General features: G+C 42.7%; 1 protein-coding gene across 2 annotated transcripts in view; it reads right to left on the reverse strand.

The window, feature by feature from the left end:
- Positions 1-19,254, reverse strand: part of LOC103347594 (zinc finger protein 585A-like) — a 30,446-nt gene extending 11,192 nt beyond the window's left edge. For both annotated transcript variants that reach the window (XM_070067867.1, XM_070067864.1), the window contains exon 1: positions 18,954-19,254. In XM_070067867.1, coding sequence (XP_069923968.1) covers positions 18,954-18,980 — 27 coding nt within the window. In that variant the 5' untranslated portion in view covers positions 18,981-19,254. The remainder of the gene's footprint in view (positions 1-18,953) is intronic.
- Positions 19,255-26,549: the final 7,295 nt, after the last annotated feature.

The raw sequence follows: 26,549 nt of genomic DNA on the forward strand, positions 1-26,549 counted from the left end.
ATAATGTATATTTAATGCAGTGCACTTTACCAGTAATGATTCCAAGTAGCACCTTTCCCTGTATTCATCCCTTCACAAAACCCTGGATTGGGGCTGGCACTGTGGCCTAGTGGTAAAACTGCCACCTGCAGACTGGCATCCCATATAGGCACTGGTTTGATTCCCAGCTGCCCCACTTCTGATCCAGCTTTCTGCTATGGCCTGGGAAAGCAGTAGAAGATGGCCCAAGTCCTTGGGCCCCTGTACCCATGTGGAAGACCCAGAAGAATCTCCTGGATCGTGGCTTTGGATTGGCACAACTCTGGCCATTGCAGCCAACTGGGGAGTGAACCAGCAGATGGAAGAGCTCTCTATCTCTCTCTGCCTCTCCCTCTCTCTGTGTGTAACTCTTTCAAATGAATAAATAAATCTTTTTGAAAAAGACCATGAATTTCACCATTTCAATTGATTTACCCCATGAGATACCAGTAAATGTGATAGAAATAGGCAATTTGTTAAAATATTTATTTATATGAAAGAGTTACACAAAGAGAGAAGGAGAGGCAGAGAAGAGAGAGAGAGAGAGAGAGAGAGAAGGAGGAATAAAGAGAGGTCTTCGAACTGCAGGTTCACTCCCCAGATGGCTGCAATGGCTGGAGCTGTGTAGATCCAAAGATATGAACCAGGAGCTTCTTTCAGGTCTCCCACAAGGGAGCAGGGGCCAAAGGACTTGGGCCATCTTCTACTGTTTTCCCAGGCTGTAGCAAAGAGCTGGATCAGAAGTAGAGCAGCTGAGTCATGAACTGACACCCATATGAGATGCTGGCACTGCAGGCGGTGTCTTTACTTGCTATGTCACAGAACCAGCCCCAGAAATAGACAATTTGTAAAGTATTTGCCTTCTCAGATTTTCTTTTTCTGACAGTTATCTTCTGAAAAACCCTGGGGCCTGCCTGTTGAAGAGATAGTATGTAGGCTGGCGCCGTGGCTCACTAGGTTAATCCTCCGCCCGTGGCACTGGTATTCCAGGTGACAGTCTCAGTTGGGGTGCTGGTTCTGACCCAGTTGCTCCTATTCCAGTCCAGCTCTCGGCTTTGGTCTGGGAAGGCAGTGGAGGATGACCCAAGTTATTGGGCCCTGCACCCACAAGGGAGACCAGGAGGAAGTGCCTGTCTCCTAGCTTTGGATCAGCACAGCATGCTGGCCATAGCAGCCATTTGGGGGGTGAACCAATGGAAGGAAGGCATTTCTCTCTGTCTCTCTCTCTCTCACTAACTCTGCCTGTCAAAAAAAGAAAAAAAAGAGATAATATGTAGTCAAGATTCACCACAAACCCCAGACACTTAAGTGAAGCCTCAATCAGTTCCCCAAATGGCTGAACTCTCATTTCTGCTCCTGGACTGATCATAGGAACTGCCCAGCTGAGTACAGCCCAAAACACAGAGTCAGAACTGCAAATCAAATGGCTATTTGTTAAGCCATTGTGTTTTCCGATTTGTCCTACATCAAATGCTGATATATATCAGTAAGTATGGCAGAAAGTTGAATTACATGCAAACTACAATGCATACAACTTCAAAATTTCATTTGGAAGTTCCCATAAAACAGGGCCAGCATTGTCACATAGCAAGTAAACCTGCCGTCTGCAATACAAGCACCCCATATGAGCACTGGGTCATGTTCTGGCTCTTCTGCTTTTGATCCAGCTTCCTGCTGATGGCCTGAGAAAAGCAATGGAAGATGATCCAAATACTTGGGCAAATGCTACCAATGTGGGAGATCCAGATGAAGATCTTGGTTCCTGGCCTCATTCTTTCCTGGCCCTGCTCAATGCAGCCATCTGTGATGTGAACAAGCAGAAGGGAGATCTCTCTGGGTCTCTCCTCTATATACAATACTTTCAAATAATTTTTTTAAAAAACTTAGAAAAAAGCTCCTATAAACACAATCTTTGCCTATCAATTAGACCTTAGAGGTTTCACCTCACCCTGGTTAGAATGGCTCACATACAGAAATCTACCAACAACAGATGCTGGAGAGGATGTGGGGAAAAAGGGACACTAACCCACTGTTGGTGGGAATGCAAACTGGTCAAGCCACTATGGAAGTCAGCCTGGAGATTCCTCAGAATCCTGAATATAACCCTACCATACAACCCAGCCATCCCACTCCTTGGAATTTACTCAAAGGAAATTAAATTGGCAAATAATAAAGATGTCTGCACCATAATGTTTATTGCAGCTCAATTCACAATAGCTAAGACCTGGAATCAACCCAAATGCCCATCAACAGTAGACTGGATAAAGAAATTATGGGACATGTACTCTATAGAATACTACATAGCAGTCAAAAACAATGAAATCTGGTCATTTGCAACAAAATGGAGGAATCTGGAAAACATCATGCTGAGTGAATTAAGCAAGTCCCAAAGGGACAAATATCATATGTTCTCCCTGATCTGTGACAACTAACCAAGCACCTAAAAGGAAGCCTGTTGAAGTGAAACAGACACTTTGAGAAACAGTGACTTGATCACCCCTTTTCCTAACTATTGATGAACAACTTAATACTTTATCCCTTTTAGTACTTTTTTGTTCTACTTAATACTTTGGTTGAACTCTTTAATTAACACACAATTATTCTTAGGTGTTTAACTTTAACTGAAAAGTGGTCCTTGTTAAATATAAGAGTGTGAATAAGAGAGGGAGGAGATGTACAATCTGGGACATGCTCAATCAGACTTGCCCCAAATGGTAGAGTTAAAAATGTGCCAGGGGATTCCAATTCAATCCCATCAAGGTGGCATGTACCAATGCCATGTCACTAGTCAAAGTGATCAATTTCAGTTCACAATTGATCATAATGATAGGATTAAGAGTCAAAGGGATCACATAAGCAAGACTAGTATCTGCTAATATTAACTGATAGAATTAAAAAGGAGAGAACTACCCAACATGGGAAGTGCGATACACAGCAGACTCATAGAATGGCAGATGTCCTAAACAGCACTCTAGCCTCAGAATCAGCCCTTAAGGCATTTGGATCTGGCTGAAGAGCCCATGAGAGTATTTTAGGCATGAAAAGCCAAGACACACTGGGAAAAAAAAATTAAAAAAATAAGAAGTAAAAGCCTAAATAAAAGATCCCTGTGAGTGATATCTCAATGGATAGAACAGGCCTTCAAAGAAGGAGCTACCTTTCTCTGAAGGCAGGAGAGAACTTCCACTTTGACTATGACCTTGTCTAAGTAAGATCAGAGTCGGTGAACTCAAAAGGCTTCCACAGCCTTGGCAACACATGACAAGAGCCTAGGGTGATTACTGATGCCATAAACAAGACTGTCAATAGTTAAATCAACAACAGGAGTCACCGTGCACTTACTCACTATGTAGGATTTCTGTACTTAATATGTTGTTCAATGTGAATTAATGCTATAACTAGTACTCAAACAGTACTTTACACTTTGTGTTTCTGTGTGGGTGCAAACTGTTGAAATCTTTACTTAATATATGCTAAATTGATCTTCTGTATATAAAGATAATTCAAAATGAATCTTGATGTGAATGGAATGGGAGAAGGAGCCAGAGATGGGAGGGTTGCAGGTGGGAGGGAAGTTATGGGGGGGGGGGGAAGCCATTGTAATCCAAAAGCTGTACTTTGGAAATTCATATTTATTAAATAAAAGTTAAAGAGAAAAAGAATACAGTGGGCAGAAGCATAGCCCAGGTACCAAGTATATAACAGACTAGATTTTAAAATGATGCTTGATCTTACCTATTAAAATAATTTGTGGACCATCAATGGATCATATTTTACAGTAAAATAGTAATAATTTGGTGCATTAATATGGCTGGAAAACAGGGTGAATGCCTTGTAAAGTCTTTGTCAATATTTAAAACTGCACTATCTAGAAATTCTTTACCCAAAACATTCTGAATTCATCTATCCATCACATCCAGTTATCTGTATATTTTTAACAAAGCTATATTTTAAAAAAAAAACTGCACTTATCTAGTGGTTTCTGATACAAATTAGGCAAGAGACAAATATTAGGGTATCGTGGAGCTCCTGCTTTTACTCCTCTTCTAGTCTAAATGAGAATTGCCATGAAATTATAGACAAACTCTTGAGGATTTGAGTGATGGTCTCATGGGCCATTGACTATTGGCCCACAGCTACTGGTCATTTTTTCTATGTATAGTGTATGAATTGTGCCATGCAAATGCCTGTATCAGCACTTATCTGGTAATTGCCTTTCAGTGACTTCATTCTGCAAATTGAAGGACCTCAGTCTTAAACTTCAATCTTACATAACTTCACCTCAGACCCAGAATAAAATTATTACTTAGTTCCCAGCATCATACAGTGTAAACAGAAAATGAAGTTGTAGGCATCAAACAAGAATAGTATCATGAAATAGTGAATTCCCTTGTCCTTTCTAAAAATTATTGCTCCCCATAGTGGTAGCCACACACTTCTGACAGCAGGAGTTGCTGATTTTAGAATTATGCTGGAAAATTCTGTGGGGATTCCTGAGAAGAAAGTGGGAAGGCAGCACACAACACTCAATTGTTGTTGATTGATCTTTTACAATTCATTTTCTCTCACTGATTTTAAATACACCTTTGTTTTTATTTGACAGGTAGAGTTATAGACAGTAAGAGAGAGACAGAAAGGTCTTCCTTGTGCTGGTTCACTCCCCAAATGGCCGCTGTCACCAGTGCTGCATTGATCCAAAGCCAGGAGCCAGGTGCATCTTCCTGGTCTCTCATGGGGGTGCAGGGGTCCACGCACTTGGGCCATCCTCCACTGCCTTCCGTGGCCACAGCACAGAGCTGGACTGGAAGAGGAGTAACCAGGAGTAGAACCTGGTGCCCATATGGGACGCCAGTGCCACAGGTGGAGGATTAACCAAGTGAGCCATGGCACCAAACCCTAAATACACCTTCTGACCAGCATTTCTAATTTCAAGCACTTAGAAATAGGAGCTCTAACACTTGATTTTACTGAATCAATAATGAAAAATATAGTCCCTAAGATGTAAAGAGAGTGAGGATCACAGACTGAAACTAATTCAGGATCCTACAAGGACTAAATTTGAGGTCAAGCTTGAGCTACTTATCACTAATAGAAGCAACCAGTGTTATCTGATCAAGTTTTACTAGACGGGAATTGTATCCCATATTTGTGCCAGTTTGTGTCCCAGTCTCTCCACTCCTGATCCAGCTCCCTGCTATTGAACCTGGGAAAATAGCAGCAAAAGATGCCCCAAGTGTGTGGGCCTCTGCACACACCAAGTGCCAGCCCTAAGAAGTCTTAAAAACCTAAAGAAAGAAAATGTATAAATATATCAATTATAGTTGTATATAGGTATAAATTTCTGAAAAGTACATAATTTCATCCTTTTTGTCATCTAAAACTTATTTATAATTATATAATTTAAAAAAGATAAAAAGACATTGATTCTTATGTCTCTTCAACATAAGACATCAACTTTTCCAGGTTCTAGATGCACTTATTCACAGATTTTCATAGAAGTAATCAGTAATGTGTCTCAAATAACAGTCTTACCCAGGGAATCCCCCTAAATTTAAACAGGGTGCTCAATACCATTTTAGAAAAGTTCCAAAATATGTATCAGAAGAAAAAAATTATTTATTTGGTACATCTCATTTTAACTATAGTATTACCTAAATTTCCAATAGTCAGATGTACTCAAAAATTCCCACAGGTGGGAGAGATGGCCTAACACAGCGAGTAATTATTAAAATAAAAATTTTAAGCTACAACTTAACCAGGGAAAATAACACTCCACAGGTCCCAAACTAAAATAATTAAGATGACATAATAAAAGGAAACTCAATGTCTTCATGCATTAAAATGTATTACATTAAACTTAATAAACAAAAAGGTGATTATTCCAGCTGTTTCCCACTTGGCAGCCCAATTTTACCTGTTGAATCTGGAAAAAAGTAAATGGCATCTCATGGTAGATTACTAAAATCTTAATGCTATATGCCATTGATTATGTCCACCATACTTTATATCTAATATTAACATATCTCATGCCTCTTAGTAGATAAATGACCTGTCTTAACTATTACAAAAGTGGGAAATGTGTTTTTGCTTAAAGCTTTTCCAACAGCTCCTCAGTCTAGTTTGCCTTCACTTTGGAAAGACACTTTTTCTAGGGTGTACATGAGCATCTCATTGACTTGGCCATCAAACATAATTTTTGCAAAGAATTTAACTGTACCCAGCTTTTATCAGGAGCACAAGAATATATCACATTGATGACTTCCTCCCTTCATGAGACTATTTGACACACTGTGAAGAACATACAATGCTAATACCTTTTAGTCCTTCCTGGGTTTTGGTGCAATGCATGCCTCATTTAAAAAATTAATTGTCATGGATGCTACAAATCAGTCCAGCTTATATGGCCCCCCTTCCAATGAAAAGTCAAATTGAATACTGTAGGCACTATCCTTAGTGCTCTCAGTGACTTCTTCACTCGTGGAGATCATATGCCTTCTAAATTCTCTGGATCATTTGTGATATCCACTGCTTCTCAAGGGCTATGATGCAAGGAATAACCTCTCTTGGAACCTTGCTATGTGCCAGTAAAATTAAATTAGATTTCTATTAATTGTGCTAGACTGGAAAAACAGTCACCTACACACCTTGAGCCTGTGATTCTCCAAACCTGGTTATCTAGTAGGACTTTGGCCATGGATATAGAACAGTAAAACATGAGAATGGCTACTAAGGCCTCCTTAATAGATGATGGACCCAAACTTGGCATACTCCATTTGGCAAAGGGGATGGCTTCCAATGTCTGCTGTCTATGTCCAGATGCCAGGGTACAGCAGGAGGTCACTATTCTAACAATAATAAAGAAAAACCATTTAAGTTCAGCTGGACACCATTATACTGACTGTTGATTTCATTACTATTAATCTGGATGCCTTCACTGGTGACAATCCAGAGACCCAAAGTAGTCACAGCCGTTATCTGCTAACAAAAACTTAAACCAAGAGTTATGGATTAATATCTGCTATAACACAATTCCTCAGAACCCATCTAGTCCAAACCTTGAGAGTTGGAAGCTGTTATACTTGGCCCACCCATATATAGAACGTAAATTGTGCCAAATGGGCTCTATATCCTTGTACTGCAAGGAAGATGTCATAGATATTGATGCTCCAAATTTATCCAGCTCCCTGCTAATGTGTCTGGGAAAGCAGCAAAGGCTTGCCCAAATGCTTGGGCCCCTGAACCCATGTGATATCTGGAAGAAGCTCCTATCTCATGAGATCAGCCTGGTCTAGCCCCAGTCATTGCAGCCATTTTGGAGAACAAACCAGAAGGAAGATCAGTCTCTCCCTTTCTCACTCTAACACTGCCTTTCAAATATATAAATAAATCTTTTAAAATGTAATCATTTCAATCGATTCCTCAGTGCTCAATCATGATGACTTTTACTATCTTAAGGACATTTTCATTTCTTTTTTAAAGCTTTGTTTATTTGAAAGGCAGAGAGGAGGACGGTGTGCTGCAGTATGCAAAGCTGCCATCTGTTATACTGGCATCCTATATAGGCACCAGTTCAAGTCACACTTGTTCCACTTCTGATTTAGCTTCATGCTAATGGCCTGATAGAGTGGAAGATGGCCCAAGTACTTGGGCTCCTGCCACCCCCATGGGTGACTCAAAAGATGCTCCTGGTTTCAACCTGGCCCTACACCGGCCATTGGAGAAACCAGGGGTGTGAAACAGATGATGGAAGATCTCTCTATGTCTCTCTCTCTCTCTCTGTAACTGTGACTTTCAAATAAAGAAGTAAATAACTTTTAAAATGATTTTAGAAAGGGCAGAGAAACACACAGAAAGTGGGTGAAGAAAGAGAGGAAGAGAGGTCTTGCATATGTTGGTTCACTCTCTAAATGTCTGCAACAGCTATGGCTGGACCAGGCTCTCAGGTCCCCTAATAAGTAGTAGATCTTGCACTTAGGTGAAAGGAACTGAAGAATTTGAGCCACTACCCCATGCTTCTCAGAGATATTAAGCAGGAAACTAGTTTGGAAGTGAAACACTGAAACTTAAGATTAGCACTGCAATATAGAATGTGGGCATCACATGCAATGACCAACAAATTAGAAAACCTGGAAGAAATCAAGACACATGCTAGGTAAAAAAATTGAGCCATGAAGACATATAGAAAACCTAAACAAACCAAAAACCAAAACAGACATTGAATCAGTAACAAAAACCCTCCAAAGAAAAGCCCAAGACCAGAAAGCTTCACTGCTAAATTCTACCAGACTTTTAAAAATAGAACTAATTGGCCAGTGCCGTGGCTCAATAGGCTAATCCTCTGCCTTGTGGCACCAGCACACCGGGTTCTAGTCCCAGTTGGGGCGCCGGATTCTGTCCCAGTTGCCCCTCTTCCAGGCCAGCTCTCTTCTATGGCCCGGGAGTGCAGTGGAGGATGGCCCATGTGCTTGGGCCCTGCACCCCATGGGAAACCAGAAGAGGCACCTGGCTCCCAGCTTCAGCATGCCAGCCGCGGCGGCCATTGGAGGGTGAACGAATGGCAAAGGAAGACCTTTCTCTCTGTCTCTCTCTCACTGTCCATACTACCTGTCCAAAAAAAAAAAAAAGACTAATTTCAATTCTCCTTAAGCTATTCAAAGCAATTGAAAGAGAAGAGTATTCTCAAACTCCTTCTGTTTGGCCAGTGTCACCTTATTTTCTAAACCACAAAATGATACAATAGAGAAAGAGAATTAAAGAACAATATCTCTGATACCCACAGATCCCAAAATTCTCAACAAAATACTAGCTAATAAAATCCAACAACAGATCATAAAGATAATTTACCTGGACCAAGTGGAATGTACCTATGGTATGCAGGGATAGTTCAACGTATGCAAATCAATAAATGTGATATGTGACACTGGCAAACTAAAGAATAAAAACCACATGATGATCAATAGAGGAAGAGAAAGTATTTGATAAAAAACAGCCTTTCATTATAAAAACCTTAAGCAAGTTGAGAATAGAAGGAACATTCCTTATCACTATCAAGGCAATATATGACAAATCTTCAACCAACATCATATTGAATGGGAAATCGTGGAAGCATTTCCACTAAGATCTGAAACCAAAGTTGCTCTCCCTCACTACTGCTGTTCAATACACTACTGACAGTTTTAGCCATGGCAATAATGCAAGAAAAATAAATCAAAGGAAAACAAATTAGAAAGGAGAAAGTCCAATAATTTGTTTGCAGATGACATGATCCTAAATATTGGGAAACCAAAAGACTCCACCAAGAGATTATTGAAACTCACAAGAAAGTTTGGCAAAGTTGTAAAATATGAAATCAACACACAAAAATCAATAACCATTATATACACAAAAATGCCATGGCTGAAAAATAACTTATCAGATCAGTGCCATTCTTGATAACCATAAAATTTTTTATTACCTTGGAATAAATTTAGTCAAGGGTGTGAAAGATCTCTATAAGAAAAATTACAAAACATTAAAGAAAAAAAGAAAACACAAAAAAAGGAAAAATCTTTGATGTTCATAAATTGGAAGAACAAATATCATCAAAATTCCCATTCTACCAATAGAAATTATTTTTAATTTTACTTTTACAATCATTTATTTATTTGAGAAGAAGTTATAGACAGAGAGACGGAGAGACAAAAAGCAATGCCTTCTAACTGTTGGTTAATTCTCCAAATAGCTGTAATGGCTGGTGCTGGGCTGATCTGAACCCAGGAGCTAGGAGCTTCCTCCTCATCTCCTATATGGATACAGGAGCCCAAGCACTTGGGCCATCTTCCACTGCCTTCCTAGGCCATGAGCAGAGAGCTGGATCAGAGGACCAGCTGGGACCCAAACTGGCATCCATATGAGATGCCAATGCCACAGACAGAGGCTCAAACTACTATTCCACAGTGCCAGCCCCTCAAAAGTAATTTACAGATTCAACATGATCTCAATCAAAATACCAACAACATTCAGAAGGAAGACCTTTCTCTCTGTCTCTCTCTCACTGTCTGTAATTCTACCTGTCAAAATAAAAAAATAAAATAAAATAATTTAAAAAATAAAAGAAATACAGCATCACCTGATGGTTCAGGAGCATGACAAGTAGGGCCCTGTGGTGGCCTATTACTGAACAGTTGCTCAAGAATTGATCTGAGGGGTGTTTCTTGTCAGCCATTGTTTGATCATTATGTATTTCATCAAGGGGGTCATTTATATGCCATGCAAACTAGAATGAAGATTCATAATAAAACTCATGAGTGTCATAAATTTTTATCAAAATTAACAGGTGAGTTAGGAGCTCTTATTAATAGTTGGGGGTTGGCACTGTGGTGCAGCAGGTTAAAGCCCTGGCCTACAGTGCTGACACACCATATGTGCTCCAGTTCAAATCCCAGCTGCTCACTTCTGACTCAGCTCTCTGCTCTGGCCTGGGCAAGAAGTAGAAAGATGGCCCAAGTCCTTAGGCCCCTGCACACATGTGGGAGACCTGGAAGAATTTCCTGGCTCCTGGCTTCAGATCAGCACAGCTCTGGCCACTGTGGTCATTTGGGGAGTGAACTAGTGCATGGCAGAGGCCGACTCTCTTTCTGTTAGACCGAACTTGGATGGAACTCAATTATCCCAATGAGAGACTTCAATGATGCAAAAGCAAAGAGGTTTATTGTTCTAGCTTGATCTAGGGTCCACTCCTCCAATCATCACAGTGGTCATCTGATGAGGACCCATCCCATATACTTTGTGGGGTTTATATAGAGTTTTCAGAGACATTTTACATATTATAGCACCATTCAGCAAATCACCTCATTCTGCGGGAATTTAAAGAACATCTCTTAAAATTGATTAGTAAATCCAGTGGTGGGAATAGACCTAGTAAAGGTGGTTAGATGGCTTTGGGGGTGATGCTTTTTAAAATGATTGGTTAAAGTGTAGGGTCCAAACCGCTAGGGTGTATGTTCCAAACTACAGGGTTTTGGGATGTTATCAATCACCTTAATGGCCTAAAAAGACACCTGGAAAAGATTCAGATTCCTTTTGAAGCATTCATCAGTAGCCTCAACCAGTTTTTATTGTCCATTTAATGGCTCCAATAATTTATGAGTACATAGGGCTGATGTTGGCAAGATCCTAAAAACACCCTTTGAACCCTGCTTCAGCAAATGAAAATACAGAAAATATATATTGGAAATAAGCTTTATTAATTTACATACATGAAGAGAAGTTTTTAAAAGGCATTCTATTTGGACAGATCATATTACTTTGCTGTAAAATTCTAAATCTAATGAAAGAGTCCAGAATTGTCTAGATTAGAGATTATCTTTTTGTTTTCCTTAAGGCTTATAAAACAAATACAAATGTCCTAAAGTGCTAGATTAACCTGAAAAAATTATGTTCAAAACACAATTTTTATTCATTAGAGTTTAACATTGACAGAAGGGAAAGTCATTCAGTAAAGAGGTAGAAATGTTTTCAGACTTAATATTAAGAATGTTGGTTTCCCAAATGCTTTTTCTTATCCATTCAGCTTAAGGTGAATTGGTATTTGCTGCATCAGCAGTCTGACTGCATGTCTTAGGGAATGAAAAATAGAGGTCTGTAGAGATGCCTGAAGAGTTGGTGCTTTTAAGTTAAGATTCTTCTCAGCTGCTGAGGAGTACGTTCCATTGAGTGCATAACTATGAATGATTCAGAAGATTTATAAGACTTAAGATACTCAGTTGTTAAGTTTATGAATTTTGTGGGAAATTATGGACTTACTGTGTCACCTGAGTTTGCTGTGTTAAAAAAAATGAATACGAAGATTCTTTTTAAAGAAAACTTAAAAAAAGTATAGGCTTGTATTGAACAAGATGTATCTAAACTTCATAAAATGCTGTTATTTTAATATAAAACATACATAAGCATATGTTTTAAACATAAATAATTGATTATGAAAGCTTGTGTTTCTACTCAAATACACTTGTGAAAAGAAATTACAATTTATCCCCAAATAATCTAGAATTTCCTAACAGTATCTAACTTAAATAATGAAGGAAAACATCCTAAAACATCTTTTGTTTGTGTGAACTTAATTACAGTACCTTAAATTAGCATTCTCCATCCCAAAGGCTATTAAAAGTTTTGAAAGGGAGATAAACTCCATGAGGTTGGTAGATTTTCTGTTCTAAATTCTTCATGTACTTGGGGCTGGTGATGCAGTGCAGAGGTTAATCCTCTGCCTGTGGTGCCAGCATCCAGTATGAGTACCGGTTCTAGTCCCGGCTGCCCCTCTTCCAGTCAGTTCTCTGCTATGGCCTGGGAAAGCAGTGGAAGATGGCCCAAGTGCTTGGGCCCCTGCACCTGCATGGGAGACCAGGAAGAAGCAGCTGGCTCCTGGCTGCAGATTGATGCAGCTCTGGCCATTGCAGCCATCTGGGGAGTGAACCAATGGAAGGAAGACCTTTCTCTCTGTCTCTCACTCTCCCTCTGTCTGTAATTCTACCTCTCAAATAAATAAATAAAATCTTAAAAAATATATTCTTTAAATATACATATTAATTACAACCTCTTATTTTAGAAAAATGAGGGTTAATGGTTAATGACTTCTGCTAGTCTGTGATTGTTACAAAGTAAAACTGCTAGTCAAGGTATGAATTTGTAAATTCCTTATTGGCAATCAAATTATTATAACAAGAATTGTCATACTGAGTTAATAGTCTTTAAATAAATACAAATTAGGAGAATATTTAGCAACTTAAAAACACCTGGCGGCTGTCACCATGGCTCACTAGGATAATCCTCTTCCTTGTGGAGCTGGCACACCGGGTTAAAAAAAAAGTAAAGGAGCAAGGGGCCCAAACCCTGTGTGGCAGGCTGGCAGTCCCCTTCTCACTCTGCATCTGAGTTTCTGGTTAGAGATGGAGACAAAGGCAACTCCAGATGCTGCAGTGGTACACAAACAGCCTCAATCACAGACACGCCTTGTGTGTGTGCAACAGAAGGAGAGCACAGAGCACTATGTAAGGGAGGAATACAATGAACAAAAAGGAAAGGATGTGAATGGACATAGCTAAGAATTTTCCCCACTCTGCTGATCATGATCTCAAGGATGTCCAGGCCAGAATTCCATTTCACTTTGGAAAACCCACTCCATAAAGTTTTCTCCACCTAGGTGTATTCTTCTGTGAGGAATCTGTCCTCCTGTGAGAGAGGACACCACCACAAATTGAAAACCAGTCAAAAAGCAGAGTGATGGCTTTAATTCTCAGAGGTGAATGGACAACCACATCTATGAATTCTGCATTAAAAAATAAGCTTCCTTCTGCTCTAGGAATCTGATGTAGGTTTGGGCTAAAATGAGAAACACAGAGACCAGCTGGGTCTGTTAGGTGAGAAGAAAGGAAGCTTGATTTCCAGTTGTTACTTTGTAGCATGTTAGTTTTGAGAGGATTTCATTTTCCACTTCTACTTGAAGAAATGGAAAGGTAGAATCAGTGCCAGCCTAACACCCAGCAGCTTTAGCCACTGATGACATCACAGCTTGCTACCCAAAAGTGGCAGCCAAAATAAACTCAACAAATGAGAACCAAAATAAAACAGAAGAGTCTACCATAATACCAACAGTTGTTCAGCAGATATTACCCAGATCTTGACACACAAGTCACCAGGATAAAGGGTAGGGCTGGCTTTGTGGCACAGTGGATTAAACCACCACCAAATAAAATGCTGGGATCCAATATGTGTGTCCATCCTTTAAAAAAGATTTATTTATTTGAAAGTCAGAGTTTTGGGGGCCAGTGCTGTGGCACAGCTGGTTGAGACACTAGCCTGCATCCCATATGGTCCCTGGTTCAGGTCTTGGCTGCTCCACTTCCAATCCAGCTGCCTGCTAATGTGCTTGGGAAAGTGGCACAGTATGGCCCAAGTCCTTGGTCCCCTATATCTACGTGGGAGATCCAGAAGAAGCTACTGGCTCCTAGTTTCAGATCAGCTCAGATCTGGCCACTGTGGCCATTTGGGGAGTGAACCAGCAGACTGAAGACCTCTCTATCTGTCTCTATCTCTATCAGTAACTCTGTCAAATAAATAAAATAAATCTTAAAAAAAAATGTCAGAGTTATGGAGAGGAGGGAGAGTCAGATGGGATGGCATTGTGGACTACCAGGTAAAGCTGCTGTCTGCAGTGCTGGCATCTGGTATAGGCACCAGTTCATGTCCTGGCTCCTCCACTTCTGATCCAGCTCTCTGCTAGTGGCCCTGGAAAAGTAGAAGATGGCCCAATACCTGGGTCCTTGACACCCAAGTGGGAGACCTGGATGAAGCTCTTGGTGCCTGGCTTGGGCCTGGCCCAGTCTTCGCCATTGGAGCCATCCAGGAAGTAGACCAGCAGATGGAAAATCTCTTTCTCATTCTCTCCCTTTCTCTATCTTTGCCTTGTAAATAAATAACTAAATGCTAAAAAAGAGAGAGATCTTCCATCTGAGATGGCTGCCATGGCCAGGGCTGAAGCACACAGAAACCAGGAGCCAGGCACTTCATCTGGGTCTCCCACATGGGTTACAATGGCCCCAACACTTGAGTCATCTGCTGCTGCTTTTCTCAAACCATCAGCAGGGAGCCAGGTTAGAAGTGGAGCAACTGGGACATGAATGGCTGTTCATCTGGGAAGCTGGCATTGCAGATCGTGGCTTTCCCCATTGTGCGACAATGCCAGCCCCATGAGTGCCAGTTTGAGTCACAGCTGTTCCACTTCTGATCCAGCTCCCTGCTAATGCAACTAGGGAAGCAGAAACAGATGGCACAAGTACTTGGGTCCTTGCACCAATGTGGGACACTGGGTTGGACTTCCAGGCTGGGCCAGCATTATTCATTGCAGTCTCTTGAGTGAACCAGCAGATGCAAGATCCCCATCCTTCTGTCTCTGCCTCTTCCTCTGTAACTCTGCTTTAAAATAAAATTTTTAAATCTTAATAAAATACAGAGGGTGAGAGAGTAGCCACAGTAAAGTAACAGAGCAAAGCTACAGTTGTGCTGTCCCTCAGCAGCCTTCTGCCTTAAGTGGGAAGTCTCCAGCTTACAGACACTGACATAAAAGACACATTCACAACACATTCCAAAACAAGAGATGAGAGGTTTACAAGGCATATTGACTTTATGATGACTTTCATTCATTAGGTACACTGGGTTTAGATATATGCCTTTTGTGCAGCCAAGTTAACCCAGGGTCTAATTCAAAGAGACGTACTGAGGGAGATGTGCTGCCAGGGGAGAGAGCTGCAATGTCCCACTGCTCCTGTAACATCATAAAGGGAAGGAAAAGGGCTACTCATGTCCATGGTTATAAGGAGGACAGAAGCACAAACATTTCAGAAGGGAGGAGCAAATTTCAAATATAGTTATTTTCAGAAAATAAAAGGAAGTAAATTTCAGAATATAATGTGGGGTAGAAACACACCATCAGCTCATCAATTCTCACAGGGATCCAGGAAAACTGCCCTGCCTACCCACAGACCAAATGTTTCAAAACACATTTTTTGATTAAATTCAAAAGATTACAGGAATCAGCACTCTGGGTGTTCAAACGCCAAATTAAGTTTTAGTTTCCACTACGGGCAGATGTAGCCAATCACTCAGATCATGAGAAAAACTTTTCCATAAGAAGGAACATGAAATATGCAGTCACACAGAATAACTGTGCTTAGTACACCCAGAAAACCTGTTAGGTCTTGGGGCCAGCACAGTGGTGTAGCATGTAAAAATTTATTTATTTATTTAAAAGGCAGAGTTACAGAGAGGCAGGGCACAGAGAGAAGTCTTTCATGCACTGATTCACTCCCCAAATGGCTGCAATGGCCAGAGCTGGATCTATCTGAAGCCAGGAGCCAGAAGCTTCTGTCAGGTCTCCCATGCGGTGCAGAACCCAAGAACTTGGGCCATCTTCCACTGCTTTCCCAGGCCATGGCAGGAAGCTAGATCTCAAACAAGCACCCATATGGGATGCCAGCACTGCAGGTGGCGGCCTCACCTGCAATGCCACAGTGCCAGCCCTCAAAATAAACCTGTTTTAAAAAACATTTTAACTGAGGGATGGGAGAGAGTTTGTTTATCCAAAGCAAGGATAACATAACATAACTACTACACAGAAGAAGCTCCTGGCTCCTGGCTTTGGATCGGCACAGCTCCGACCACTGTAGCCAATTGGGGAGTGAACCAGCAGATGAAGACTTCTCTCTCTCTGCCTCTTCTCTCTGTAACTCTGACTTTCAAGTAAAATAAATAAATCTTAAAAAAAATAAGATAACTACTAGTACTCATTAACTTAAAAAATATAGAAATTTAATGAAACTCAAAATATAGCCAAAATCATCATCTACTACACATTATAATCTTTATTTTGAGAGTTATATTAGAAAAAATGTAACCCCTCCCCCTCTTTGAAACATGCACATGGGACTGGTGTAGTAGGTTAAGCAGACCCTGGCAGTGCCAGCACCCCACATGGGCACTGGTTGTTTCCCGGGTGTGAAGCAGTTCTTCTCAGCAGAAACACATAACTGCTTGCCCACTCGCAAGCACTGTGATAGGGAGTACATGCAAGAAAAGGTCAAAACACACTGAGTTTGAGAGGAAGAATGCTGTCACCCTAGCAACCTCTATCCAGGATTCCCTTTCTATTCTTACTTCCTAGGTAACCTTACTATGCTAAATGAGTTTCACAGATTAGTAATCTGGTGACAACAGGACTCTAACAGAATCTATGAATCACTCAGTTAATCAAGTGAAAACTTCATTACACTGAAAGTTAGTCTATAGCAATAGTTTTCAGGGCCACATTTCTCGTGTTTTAAAAGATGTTTTATTTATTTATTTGAGAGGTAGAATTACAGATAGTGAGATGGATAGACAGACAGAAAGGTCTTCCTTCTGCTGGTTCACTCCCCAGTTGGTCAAAATGGCCAGAAGAGCTGCACTGATCTAAAGCCAGGAGCCAGGAGCTTCTTCTGGGTCTCCCACATGGGTGCAGAGGCCCAAGCACTTGGGCCATCTTCTACTGCCTTCCCAGGCCTAGCAGAGAGCTGGATCAGAGGAGCAGCTGGGACTCAAACTGGTGCCCATATGGGATGCTGGCACCACAGGCAGAGGATTAACCTACTGAGCCACAGTGCCAGCCCAAAGCCACATCTTTTACCGTACTGTGTGGGCATCTCTGTGGGGGAGAGGGGCACATTTTCTCTTTTCTTCCTTACCCGTCTTCACATCAACACCTTGTACAAAGTCTTCCACAGACCAGTCATTTTGCAAATCTATCACTAATATCCTCCCATGTTGAAAATATCATGGTGTTAAACACAGAACCCAGAATAAGAATAGTAACTTGAAGCTGGTGTTGTGGCTGAGCGGGTAAAACCATATGGGTGCTGGTTCCAGACCTGGCTGCTCCACTTCTGATCCAGCTCTCTGCTATGGCCTGGGAAAGCAGTGGAAGATGGCCCAAGTGCTTGGTCCCCTGTACCTGTGTGGGAGACCTGGAAGAAGGTCCTGGCTTTTGGCTTCAGATCCATGCAGTTCTCGCCATTGTGACCATCTGGGGAGTGAACCAGCAGATGGGAGCTCTCTCTCTCTCTCTCTCTGTGTGTGTGTGTGTGTGTGTGTCTTTGCCTCTCTGTAACTCTGCCTTTCAAATAAATAAATAAATAATTTTTTTTAAAAAAGTAACTGGCCGGCACCGTGGCTCACTTGGTTAATCCTCTGCCTGCAGCGCCGGTATCCCATATGCACACCGGATTCTGTCCCATTTGCTCCTCTTCCAGTCCAGTTCTCTACTGTGGCCCAAGTGCTTCGGCCCCTGCACCTACGTGGGAGACCAGGAGGAAGCGCCTGGCTCCCGGCTTCGGATCAGCACAGCACGCCAGCCATAGTGGCCATTTAGGGGTGAACCACCAGAAGGAAGACCTTCCTCTCTAACTCTGCGTGTCAAATTAAAAAAAAAAAATGTAACTGGCCCCCTTAATTAAAATCGTATGGACTGTAAGATAATCAGCTTCGTGGAGCATTGAGTGACTGTAAAGAACTAGACAAGAAAAATTGATACTTTTCTGTATTTATGTTTTTGTAGCTCTCCACTATGAAAATGCAGATTGAAGTAGCTCATTATTAACTCACACGGTAGACTTGCATTAATTTCAGCTCACTTCTCACTTTGCAAAGGGATTAGCAGCAGGTAATAAAAGTTCACATCCCTAATAACATGAGAAGAAAGAAGGGTTGAAGACAGAAATCGAAACGCAGGAAAATAAATCAGCTAGGTTTCCATGGCCTCAAGCTCCAGATTGAAAAAGAGTCTGTTAATTAAACACGGAGGAGCGATCAATCCACAAAGCTACTGCACAAGCTTCACGTGCTGCTGGGAAAGTCAGCCAAACACACAGCGCCCCAGCTGAAAATGTGTCCGCGGGGTCCAGCATGGGGGCCAGGAGCCAGAGCCTACTCTGATCTTCCATCTCCACCTCTCCACTGCCTCAGGCTCTGGCTGAGGGCCACCGAGCCCCGCCCAGCGGGAACTACCAGGGGATATAGCCGGAGGCCAGCCACAAGGCATTCTCTGATCCACCCAAAGTGAGAACTGGGCTTATTTAAATCTAGGGAATGGGACTCCTTCCTTCAGCGTGCTCTCAACTGCCCTGCTGGTGCTGTTCCTCGTCCAGTGTACTTTAAGGAGAATTTGAGCGAGGCAGCCCGTGGGACTGGCCGAGCATCGGGAGACTGGGAAGCGGCGGTGGGAGACACAACACCTGGGCCCCAGACTTGACTCTGCCGGAGAAGCTCCCAGCATCACTGAGAAGCAAGTGATCGAGGTCTGGGAGCCGCCACCCGCCATCGCACCCTCCCCTCTCCCACACACACATCTGTGCCCCTCCTGTTCTCCATACTTGCTGTGGAAAATCTCGGGAGCACATCCCCTTCCTTCAGGACACACAGGGAGCAAAGCGGAGAGTGTGGGACAGGAGAAGTCGCTGGAACTTGGGGCCCACGGTGGCAGATGCAGAGGCACAGAAGCAGTGGGCGGCAGGTCCGGGGTGTGTGCTCCCGAACCGCCTGCAATTGCACTTGCGCAGCAAGTCTCCCCAGTGAATGTGGGAGAAGGAGCAGCGCGGCCTCTCAGGGACCTCTCTGATCAGTAAATGAACTTCTGTTCCCAGCCCCGAGCCACAGGGAAAGGCACGCATGCGCACGTTCTCCCACATGCACACGCACAGGCGTTCAGAGCACGGAAAACGTTGGAGCACCAGGTGACTCTGGGAAATGGAGTCCAGGCCAGGGCATTCCTAGATAGACTTACTGGCCCTCTCCTAGGGCTTCAGTGCGGGGTGGGTGGAGACAGGCTGGGAACCAGAGAGCGTTTGCTTTTGTTTCCATCCCTCCTTCCCTTCCTTCCCACCCCAGATCTCAAGGGTCAGCTGCTGTTCTTCCTTTCTTGAACAAAATCTTAAGAAGTGACAGCCACTGCTGCTGAGTCCCAAATCCCGGTTCCCTCACACACGCTGTTTCCCTCAGGAAAATCCCCTGCTGCTTTATTCCTGGACAGCTTCTCTCAAGTAACCCATGACAAGGATTTCAATGTAACTCTCAGCACAGGTGTACACGGCACAGTTTAACATCTAGATTTGAGAATACGATTTTTACTTGTCTTTTATTTGTGGTTCTTTTCAAAGCATTTTACACCACCCTCTAATTCACCAAGTACAAAAAAAAAAAAAAAAAAAAAAAAAAAAAAAAAAAAAAGAGAGAGAACTGGATACAGGACTAACATTGCCAAGTATCTTCTAGGGGCCAGATTAACAGAGTAAATGCCTTACTTTGTATCAATTATACCTTGGGTTAATTCTGGAGACCATATTCTCAATTTACAAAGAGAAAGCTCAGGTGGAAAGAGATTAGAATTGAATTTGCCCATGGAAGTATGGTAAAAAAAAAAAAAAAAAAGTCTAGGTTATAGGCCAACCAACATGAAATATTGGTTTAAGAAGTCTTTCGGGACCAGCACTGTGGCATAGTGGGCTAAGCCTCCGCCTTCAGCACCGACATTCTATACGGGGGCTAGTTCAAGTCCCTGCTGCTCCACTTCCAATACAGCTTTCTGCTGTAGCCTGGGAAAGCAGCAGAAGATGGCCCAAATGCCTGGGACCCTGCATCCACATCAGAGACCCAGAACTTCCTGGCTCCTGGCTTTGGATCAGCTTAACTATGGCTATTGCAGCCATTTGGGGAGTGAACCAGTGCATGGAAGACTTCTCTCTCTCTCTCTCTGCCTCTGCCTCTCTGTAACTCTGCCTTTCAAATAAAAAAAATCTTCTTTTAAAAAAAGAAATATTTATTTTATCTTGGAGCTCAGTTTCTAAAACCCCAGATTTCTCATCTCTAAAATAAAAAGTGAGGGAGAGGAAGAGTATCTACAATCCTAATCTTCACTGTAGAGAAACACATAGGATTATAACTTATCTAAAAAAGAAAGGAGGTTCAAAATTGCTATTGCTGTATGGTTATTTTTCTCATGCTTAATATCAAGATAGCATATAAATATTATGCATTCTTAGGTATATTTGTGGTGTTTGATTTTTAAGATTTTAAGTAGAAATGTAAATGGAAGCAGGATGACATGGAGTTCTGTTTGTGATTACTTCTGTCAATTATAATTCATGGGATTTGAATTGCTGGATTAGGAATGCTTAAATGTATCCATTCATTTCACACTAATGTTTATTATGTCAGGTGATATTCTTTGTGTAGACTGCTTTTTCTTGCCAGATTGAAAATTCAGGAGGGCAAGAAACATGTTTGCTTTGACATTGAAACTCAGCATCTTGATAGAGTCATTCTTTTAGTTGAATGAATAAATGAGGCTATAAAAATTAAACAAATACAATTTCTGATCCCCAATAACTACCTAGTTGAAGAGACAATGAAATAGATATCTATTTGATAACACACACAATTAGATGAATGTATAATTTGTTGCTCAGAGACAACTTTGATAATAAAAGAGACATATTCATAATGACACAGGGTTGAAATGTATAAACAGAAACCATCCAGGGCCAAGCAGGTTAAATGTTCAGCCTAGCTTTGTAAGGCATTCCATTCATTATTTAGTAAGCATTTACTGAGCATTCTTTTGTGTGGTGTGTTGAAAGAACTAACAGCCACATGATTTTCCTAGTTATTGGAGTAAGAGAACCTGAGCAATCAGAAAAATGTTTGGATGAACTAAGAGGCTTTACACAAAGGTAAGAAAAACAAAAAGCAGAGAGGTCAATTAAAAAGTATATCAAAGGTAATTTAGTAGGACCTGAACCAAGGTATGGTGGTAGTGGGAATGAAGAAGAAGCAACAGATTACAGGGAGATCCAAAAGGCAGAAACAACAGGATTTCAATGGTAGATGAAGGCAGGAGGGAACTCATGTGTAAATCTTCATTTGGATTTTATTATTTAATGGACAAGGAGTTCTCAGTACATTCATGTTCATCAGTAATTAAATGCTACCTCCAACTGACATAAACTTTCCCTAAATCCAAGACACAATCTCATGGGTAGCTACTATCTATAAGCCTTATGTTGATCATCAAGCCAAATATTTTTCACTGCTACAATCTACAATGGTCCTCATTATGATGCAGTTACTTAGAAACTAAAAGACATAATCCATTTCTATAAGAAAGGTCTAAATAAAAAAGTAAAATTCAGGGGCTGGCACTGTGGCACAGCAGGTTAACACCCAGGCCTGAAGTACTGGCATCCCATATGGGCCCCTGTTCAAGACCTGGCTGCTCCACTTTCAATCCAGCTCTCTGCTATGGCCTGGGAAAGCGGTAGAGGATACTTGGTCCTCTGCACCCACATGGGAGACCTGGAGGAAGCTCCTGGCTGCTGGCTTTGAATCAGCACACTTCTGGCCATTGTGGCCAATTGGAGAGTGAAACATCAGATAGAAGACCTCTCTCTCTCTCTCTCTCTCTCTCTCTCTCTGCCTCCCCTCTCTCTGTGTAACTCTGATTTTGAAATAAATGCTAATAAATATTTTTAAAAAGGAGTAGTAATGCACAATATTTATAAAAAGGCCAGCGCCGTGGCTCAATAGGCTAATCCTCCAACTTGCGGCACTGGCACACCGGATTCTAGTCCCGGTCAGGGCGCCAGATTCTGTCCCAGTTGCCCCTCTTCCAGGCCAGCTCTCTGCTGTGGCCAGGGAGTGCAGTGGAGGATGGCCCAAGTGCTTGGGCCCTGCACCCCATGGGAGACCAGGAGAAGCACCTGGCTCCTGCCTTCAGATCAGCACGGTACGCCGGCCAAAACACGCTGGCCTCGGAGGCCATGGGAGGGTTTAACCAATCGTAAAAGGAAGACCTTTCTCTCTATCTCTCTCTCTCACTGTCCACTCTGCCTGTCAAAAAAAAAATTTATAAAAAAAAGTTAAGTTAAAAAACCCACAAAATCATATATTTCAAAGCTAAATTTGGAATACCACACTAATTCACAATTTATAGATTCATCAACCTTAGGTAACTAAAGCACAATTAAGCAGGAAAGAAGTAAAAAAAAATTCCTTGGGGAGGGCCCAGCACTATGGCATTGTGGGTAAAGCTGCCACCTGCAGTGTGGCATCCCATATGGGCATTGGTTCAAGTCCTGGCTGCTCCACTTCTGATCCAGCTCTCTGCTGTGGCCTGGGAAAGCAGTAGCAGATGACCCAAGGCCTTGGGCCCCTGCACCCATGTGGGAGATCTGGAAGAGGCTCCTGGCTCCTGGCTTCAGATTGACACAGCTCCAACCATAGCAGCCAATTGGGAATGAACCAACGGATGGAGGACCTTTCCCTCTCTTTCTTCCTCTCCTTCTCTTTCTGTGTAACTATTTCAAATAAATAAATAAATCTTTAAAAAAACAATTTCCTGGAATAGCCAAAATGCACATTATAAAGTCCAAGTAAGGTGTCTAGCCACTGGCTCACCATCATGACTCATAAAAACTCACTGTCCTGGCTACTCTGATATGAGTGGATGGACACAAAGCAGAAAAGAAAGCAATAGGTTTGAGCAGTGAATAAATGGAAAGGGCTCCAACAACAATGCTGCAGAGCTCTGTGGCTCCTAACTGAATGGGATATGCAGGCAGGCATCTCCTTAATTTCTGCCATGCTCTCAGCTGTCATAGGACCATAGAACTGAGCACAAGAATCAGAGCTTTCAAGGCCAACATCCACAATTCACTTAGTGATAGTGGAGCTCTGTAGCTTCGCTTCATGAGTACAACTAAACCTCCACACTTGATATGTCATCCTGTTAGGATCCACTGGAACTGGAGAGCGTATGGGGTCAGAGGGAGTAGAGGAGCATGGTGTGTGGGTCTCATGGTGGTGGTAGCTGTGCAGAGGGAGGGGTGGAGGAGGAGAAGAGCAAGAGCCCCTAGCACTGTGGGAACGAGGAGCAGAGGAGGAAGGGAGACAGGGGTGACTTGTCTGCATTATGCCTGGTACTCTCCTGGGTATGATTGATGCAATACGAATAATGTGAATATCATGATTACCCTAAAGTTGATTTCAGTCCTGGTGGACAAATGACAAGGACATAGATAATTCAAAACAATGTGACAAAAGTTGTGGGTGCAGAATACAATCACCTACATCATTTGTGGATGCCATGCCCATCAGGCAGGAACCCACCAGGTTAAGGTCAGATCTCAGGGCTGGCATTGTGGTGTAGAGGGTAAAGCTACCCCCAACAGTGCCAGCACACCATATGGGCACTGGTTCAATTCCCAGCTGCTCCACTTCTGATCCAGAACTCTGCGGTGGACTGGGAAAGCAGATGGCACAAGCCCTTGGGCCCCTGCACCCTCATGGGAAGACCTGGAGGAATCTCCTGGCTCCTGGGTTCTGAGCAGTGCAGCTCCAGCTATTGCAGCCACCAACTGTGAAGTGAACCAGTGTATGGAAGACCTCTTCTCTCTCTGCCTCTCCTTCTATCTCTGTGTAACTCTGACTTTCAAAGAAATAAATAAATCTTTTTCTAAAAAAGAGTCAGATCTCAGAGGTAGCAGAGCCCAGAAATGACACCATTGTATGAAATGAAAATAGGCAGATGGTAGGTAGAAGCTTGGTAACTAAAGCTGGGATCAGCACATGGATCTTGACTGGCAGGCTGTCAAACCAATCATCAACTTGGACTAGACTGGGATCTCCCAACTTGTATCCTAGTGCCCATGTCTTGGCAGAGAGGCATAACCAAGAAAGAGAAAATCATCTCTGGCCTTGGCTGAGGGGACTGTGGGAGCTCCCCACATTTGAAGCCAGAATCTTTTTAACCCTGAGATTCCCTCTTTCATAGGAAGGCTCATTCCTGACCTTGTCTTCTTAGCATAAACCTCTCAAGCCACCAGACCTCCCATAGCCCCACATCACTGGGCACATGTGAATGTGAATGGCTGAATGAAGAGAATCTTGAGGTATCATGTAAATGGAAGACTCATGAATCTATTCTCACCTTATCGGTGTACTTGAAGGTGAGAAAACTGAGGCAGGGGACTTTGGTCATGTTCAACCATAGAGTCCTCCTTACAAAGCAAAAAAAAAAAAAAAAAAAGAAAGAAAGAAAACAAAACAAAACACAGAAAATCCTGTTCACACTTCAGAAGTGCCCAGCCATCCACCCCTGAGTACATGCTCCTGGAACAATGACAAATCCCCTAAGACCAGAGTTGGGCAGGCACTCTCTTGACAGTGTAGAAAACATCTGGGGAGGAAAGGCCCTGCTCCTCTAGAGCCCATTGGTTAAAGGATCCAGCAAAAGACTCAGAGGCTTGCCACATCACACATCTGCCCACAGAATAGGATGGTCACAGATGTGCTGTGAGCTGTGGCCTCGTGGTACTGGCTGCAGCTGTTGACACATCAGGGATGACTGGTGGCAGTGGTTTGAGCTAATCCTGCCTCTGTCTGGCCAGCATTGCAGTATGCATGGAGCGAGTCTGCTCCTGGAGTGCCTGATGAGGCCAAGGGATATGTGTAGACCTACAGGCAGAGGAAGTATGCAGCACTGGCCTCAAGGTTGGAAAGTTGCCATAGCAACAATATTTTCAGAAGGTGATGTGGCAGGGGTAGCCCTGCAAGGCAGGGTGGACTCCTGACTACATGTCCATCCCCTTATGCTACTCTGAACTTAGAGGAGCCTGAATTGAGTACAACAAGCTGGGTGGGTGATATTGAGAGACCACCAGATGAGATTCTGGTTAATGTATGCAGGTTATGGGTCATAATGACAACTTGATGTGCAATGTTGGGTGCTGTCCCATGTGTTCACTCACATGCCTGATATGAATGAGGGTCAGACAGAGGGAGAGTGGGCAATGGGATTTTCTTTTCTTTTTCTTTTTTTTTTTTTTTTTTTTTTTTTTTTTTTTTTTTTTGACAGGCAAAGTGGACAGTGAGAGAGAGACAAAGAGAAAGGTCTTCCTTTTGCTGTTGATTCACCCCACAATGGCTGCCGTGGCCAGCGTGCTGCAGCCGGCACACCACGCTGATCTGGTGGCAGGAGCCAGGTGCTTCTCCTGGTCTCCCATGGGGTGCAGGGCCCAAGCACTTGGGCCATATTGCACTGCAAACCCTGGCCACAGCAGAGAGCTGGCCTGGAAGAGGAGCAACCGTGACAGAATCCGGTGCCCGGACCAGGACTAGAATCCGGTGTGCCAGTGCCACAAGGTGGAGGATTAGCCTAGTGACCCACGGCACTGGCCGTGCCATGGGATTTTCAAGAAGAACCTATGAGCAAGTGAAGCAGGCTGATTTCTTGCCTGGGGCTACTAGAGAAGAAGAAAGGTTTGCAGGCTAGAAAATGAGCAAAGAGACAGGAAACACAGCATCTCCTTTGCCCCTTCCCCAAGATGCACACCCAAGGTTAGCAATGGCCTTCCTCTTAAATCTGAATTGGTGCCAGTAATGATGTTGGAACTTGTGAATAAAGGGCCTAATGTGGCTAATATTCTGCTTATCTTTCCTACACATGGCCCAACAAATGATATTTGCTTAAAACAAATATAGGCATGCACATAGCTTGAGACTTGACTGAGAGTTCTTGCAAAATGTAAGTACTCCTTGCTGACTTGAAAGATGCTAAATGTGTGGCTTTATATTGGGATTGGGAGTTCTGTCATTAGAGCTGGATTTTGCCATTGGTGGTGCACATCATTTTCTCAACTAGGTCTCTGACAACTCCTATGGCATTCACCCTTGCTAGACATTTCCTCAGGTTCCCAGCTGAAAGGCAGCCAAACATGAATCCCATTACCTAAAGACTGACATCTGTGGTCTCTTTGCGTGAGACCCTCAGCTGTCTGGCTGGAAGAGCAACAGCATCTCTCCACAAGAAACACTGGAGACAGGCCTGATGAGCCTGTCTGTTTTTTAGCAATCAGGCTCAGAATTTATAGGGGAAGAGGGGAAGAAAAAACCTTGGGTGGCAACAGCAAGTCTAT

The sequence above is a fragment of the Oryctolagus cuniculus genome, unplaced genomic scaffold (assembly GCF_964237555.1).
Source record: "Oryctolagus cuniculus unplaced genomic scaffold, mOryCun1.1 SCAFFOLD_112, whole genome shotgun sequence".
Classification (NCBI taxonomy): Eukaryota; Metazoa; Chordata; class Mammalia; order Lagomorpha; family Leporidae; genus Oryctolagus; species Oryctolagus cuniculus.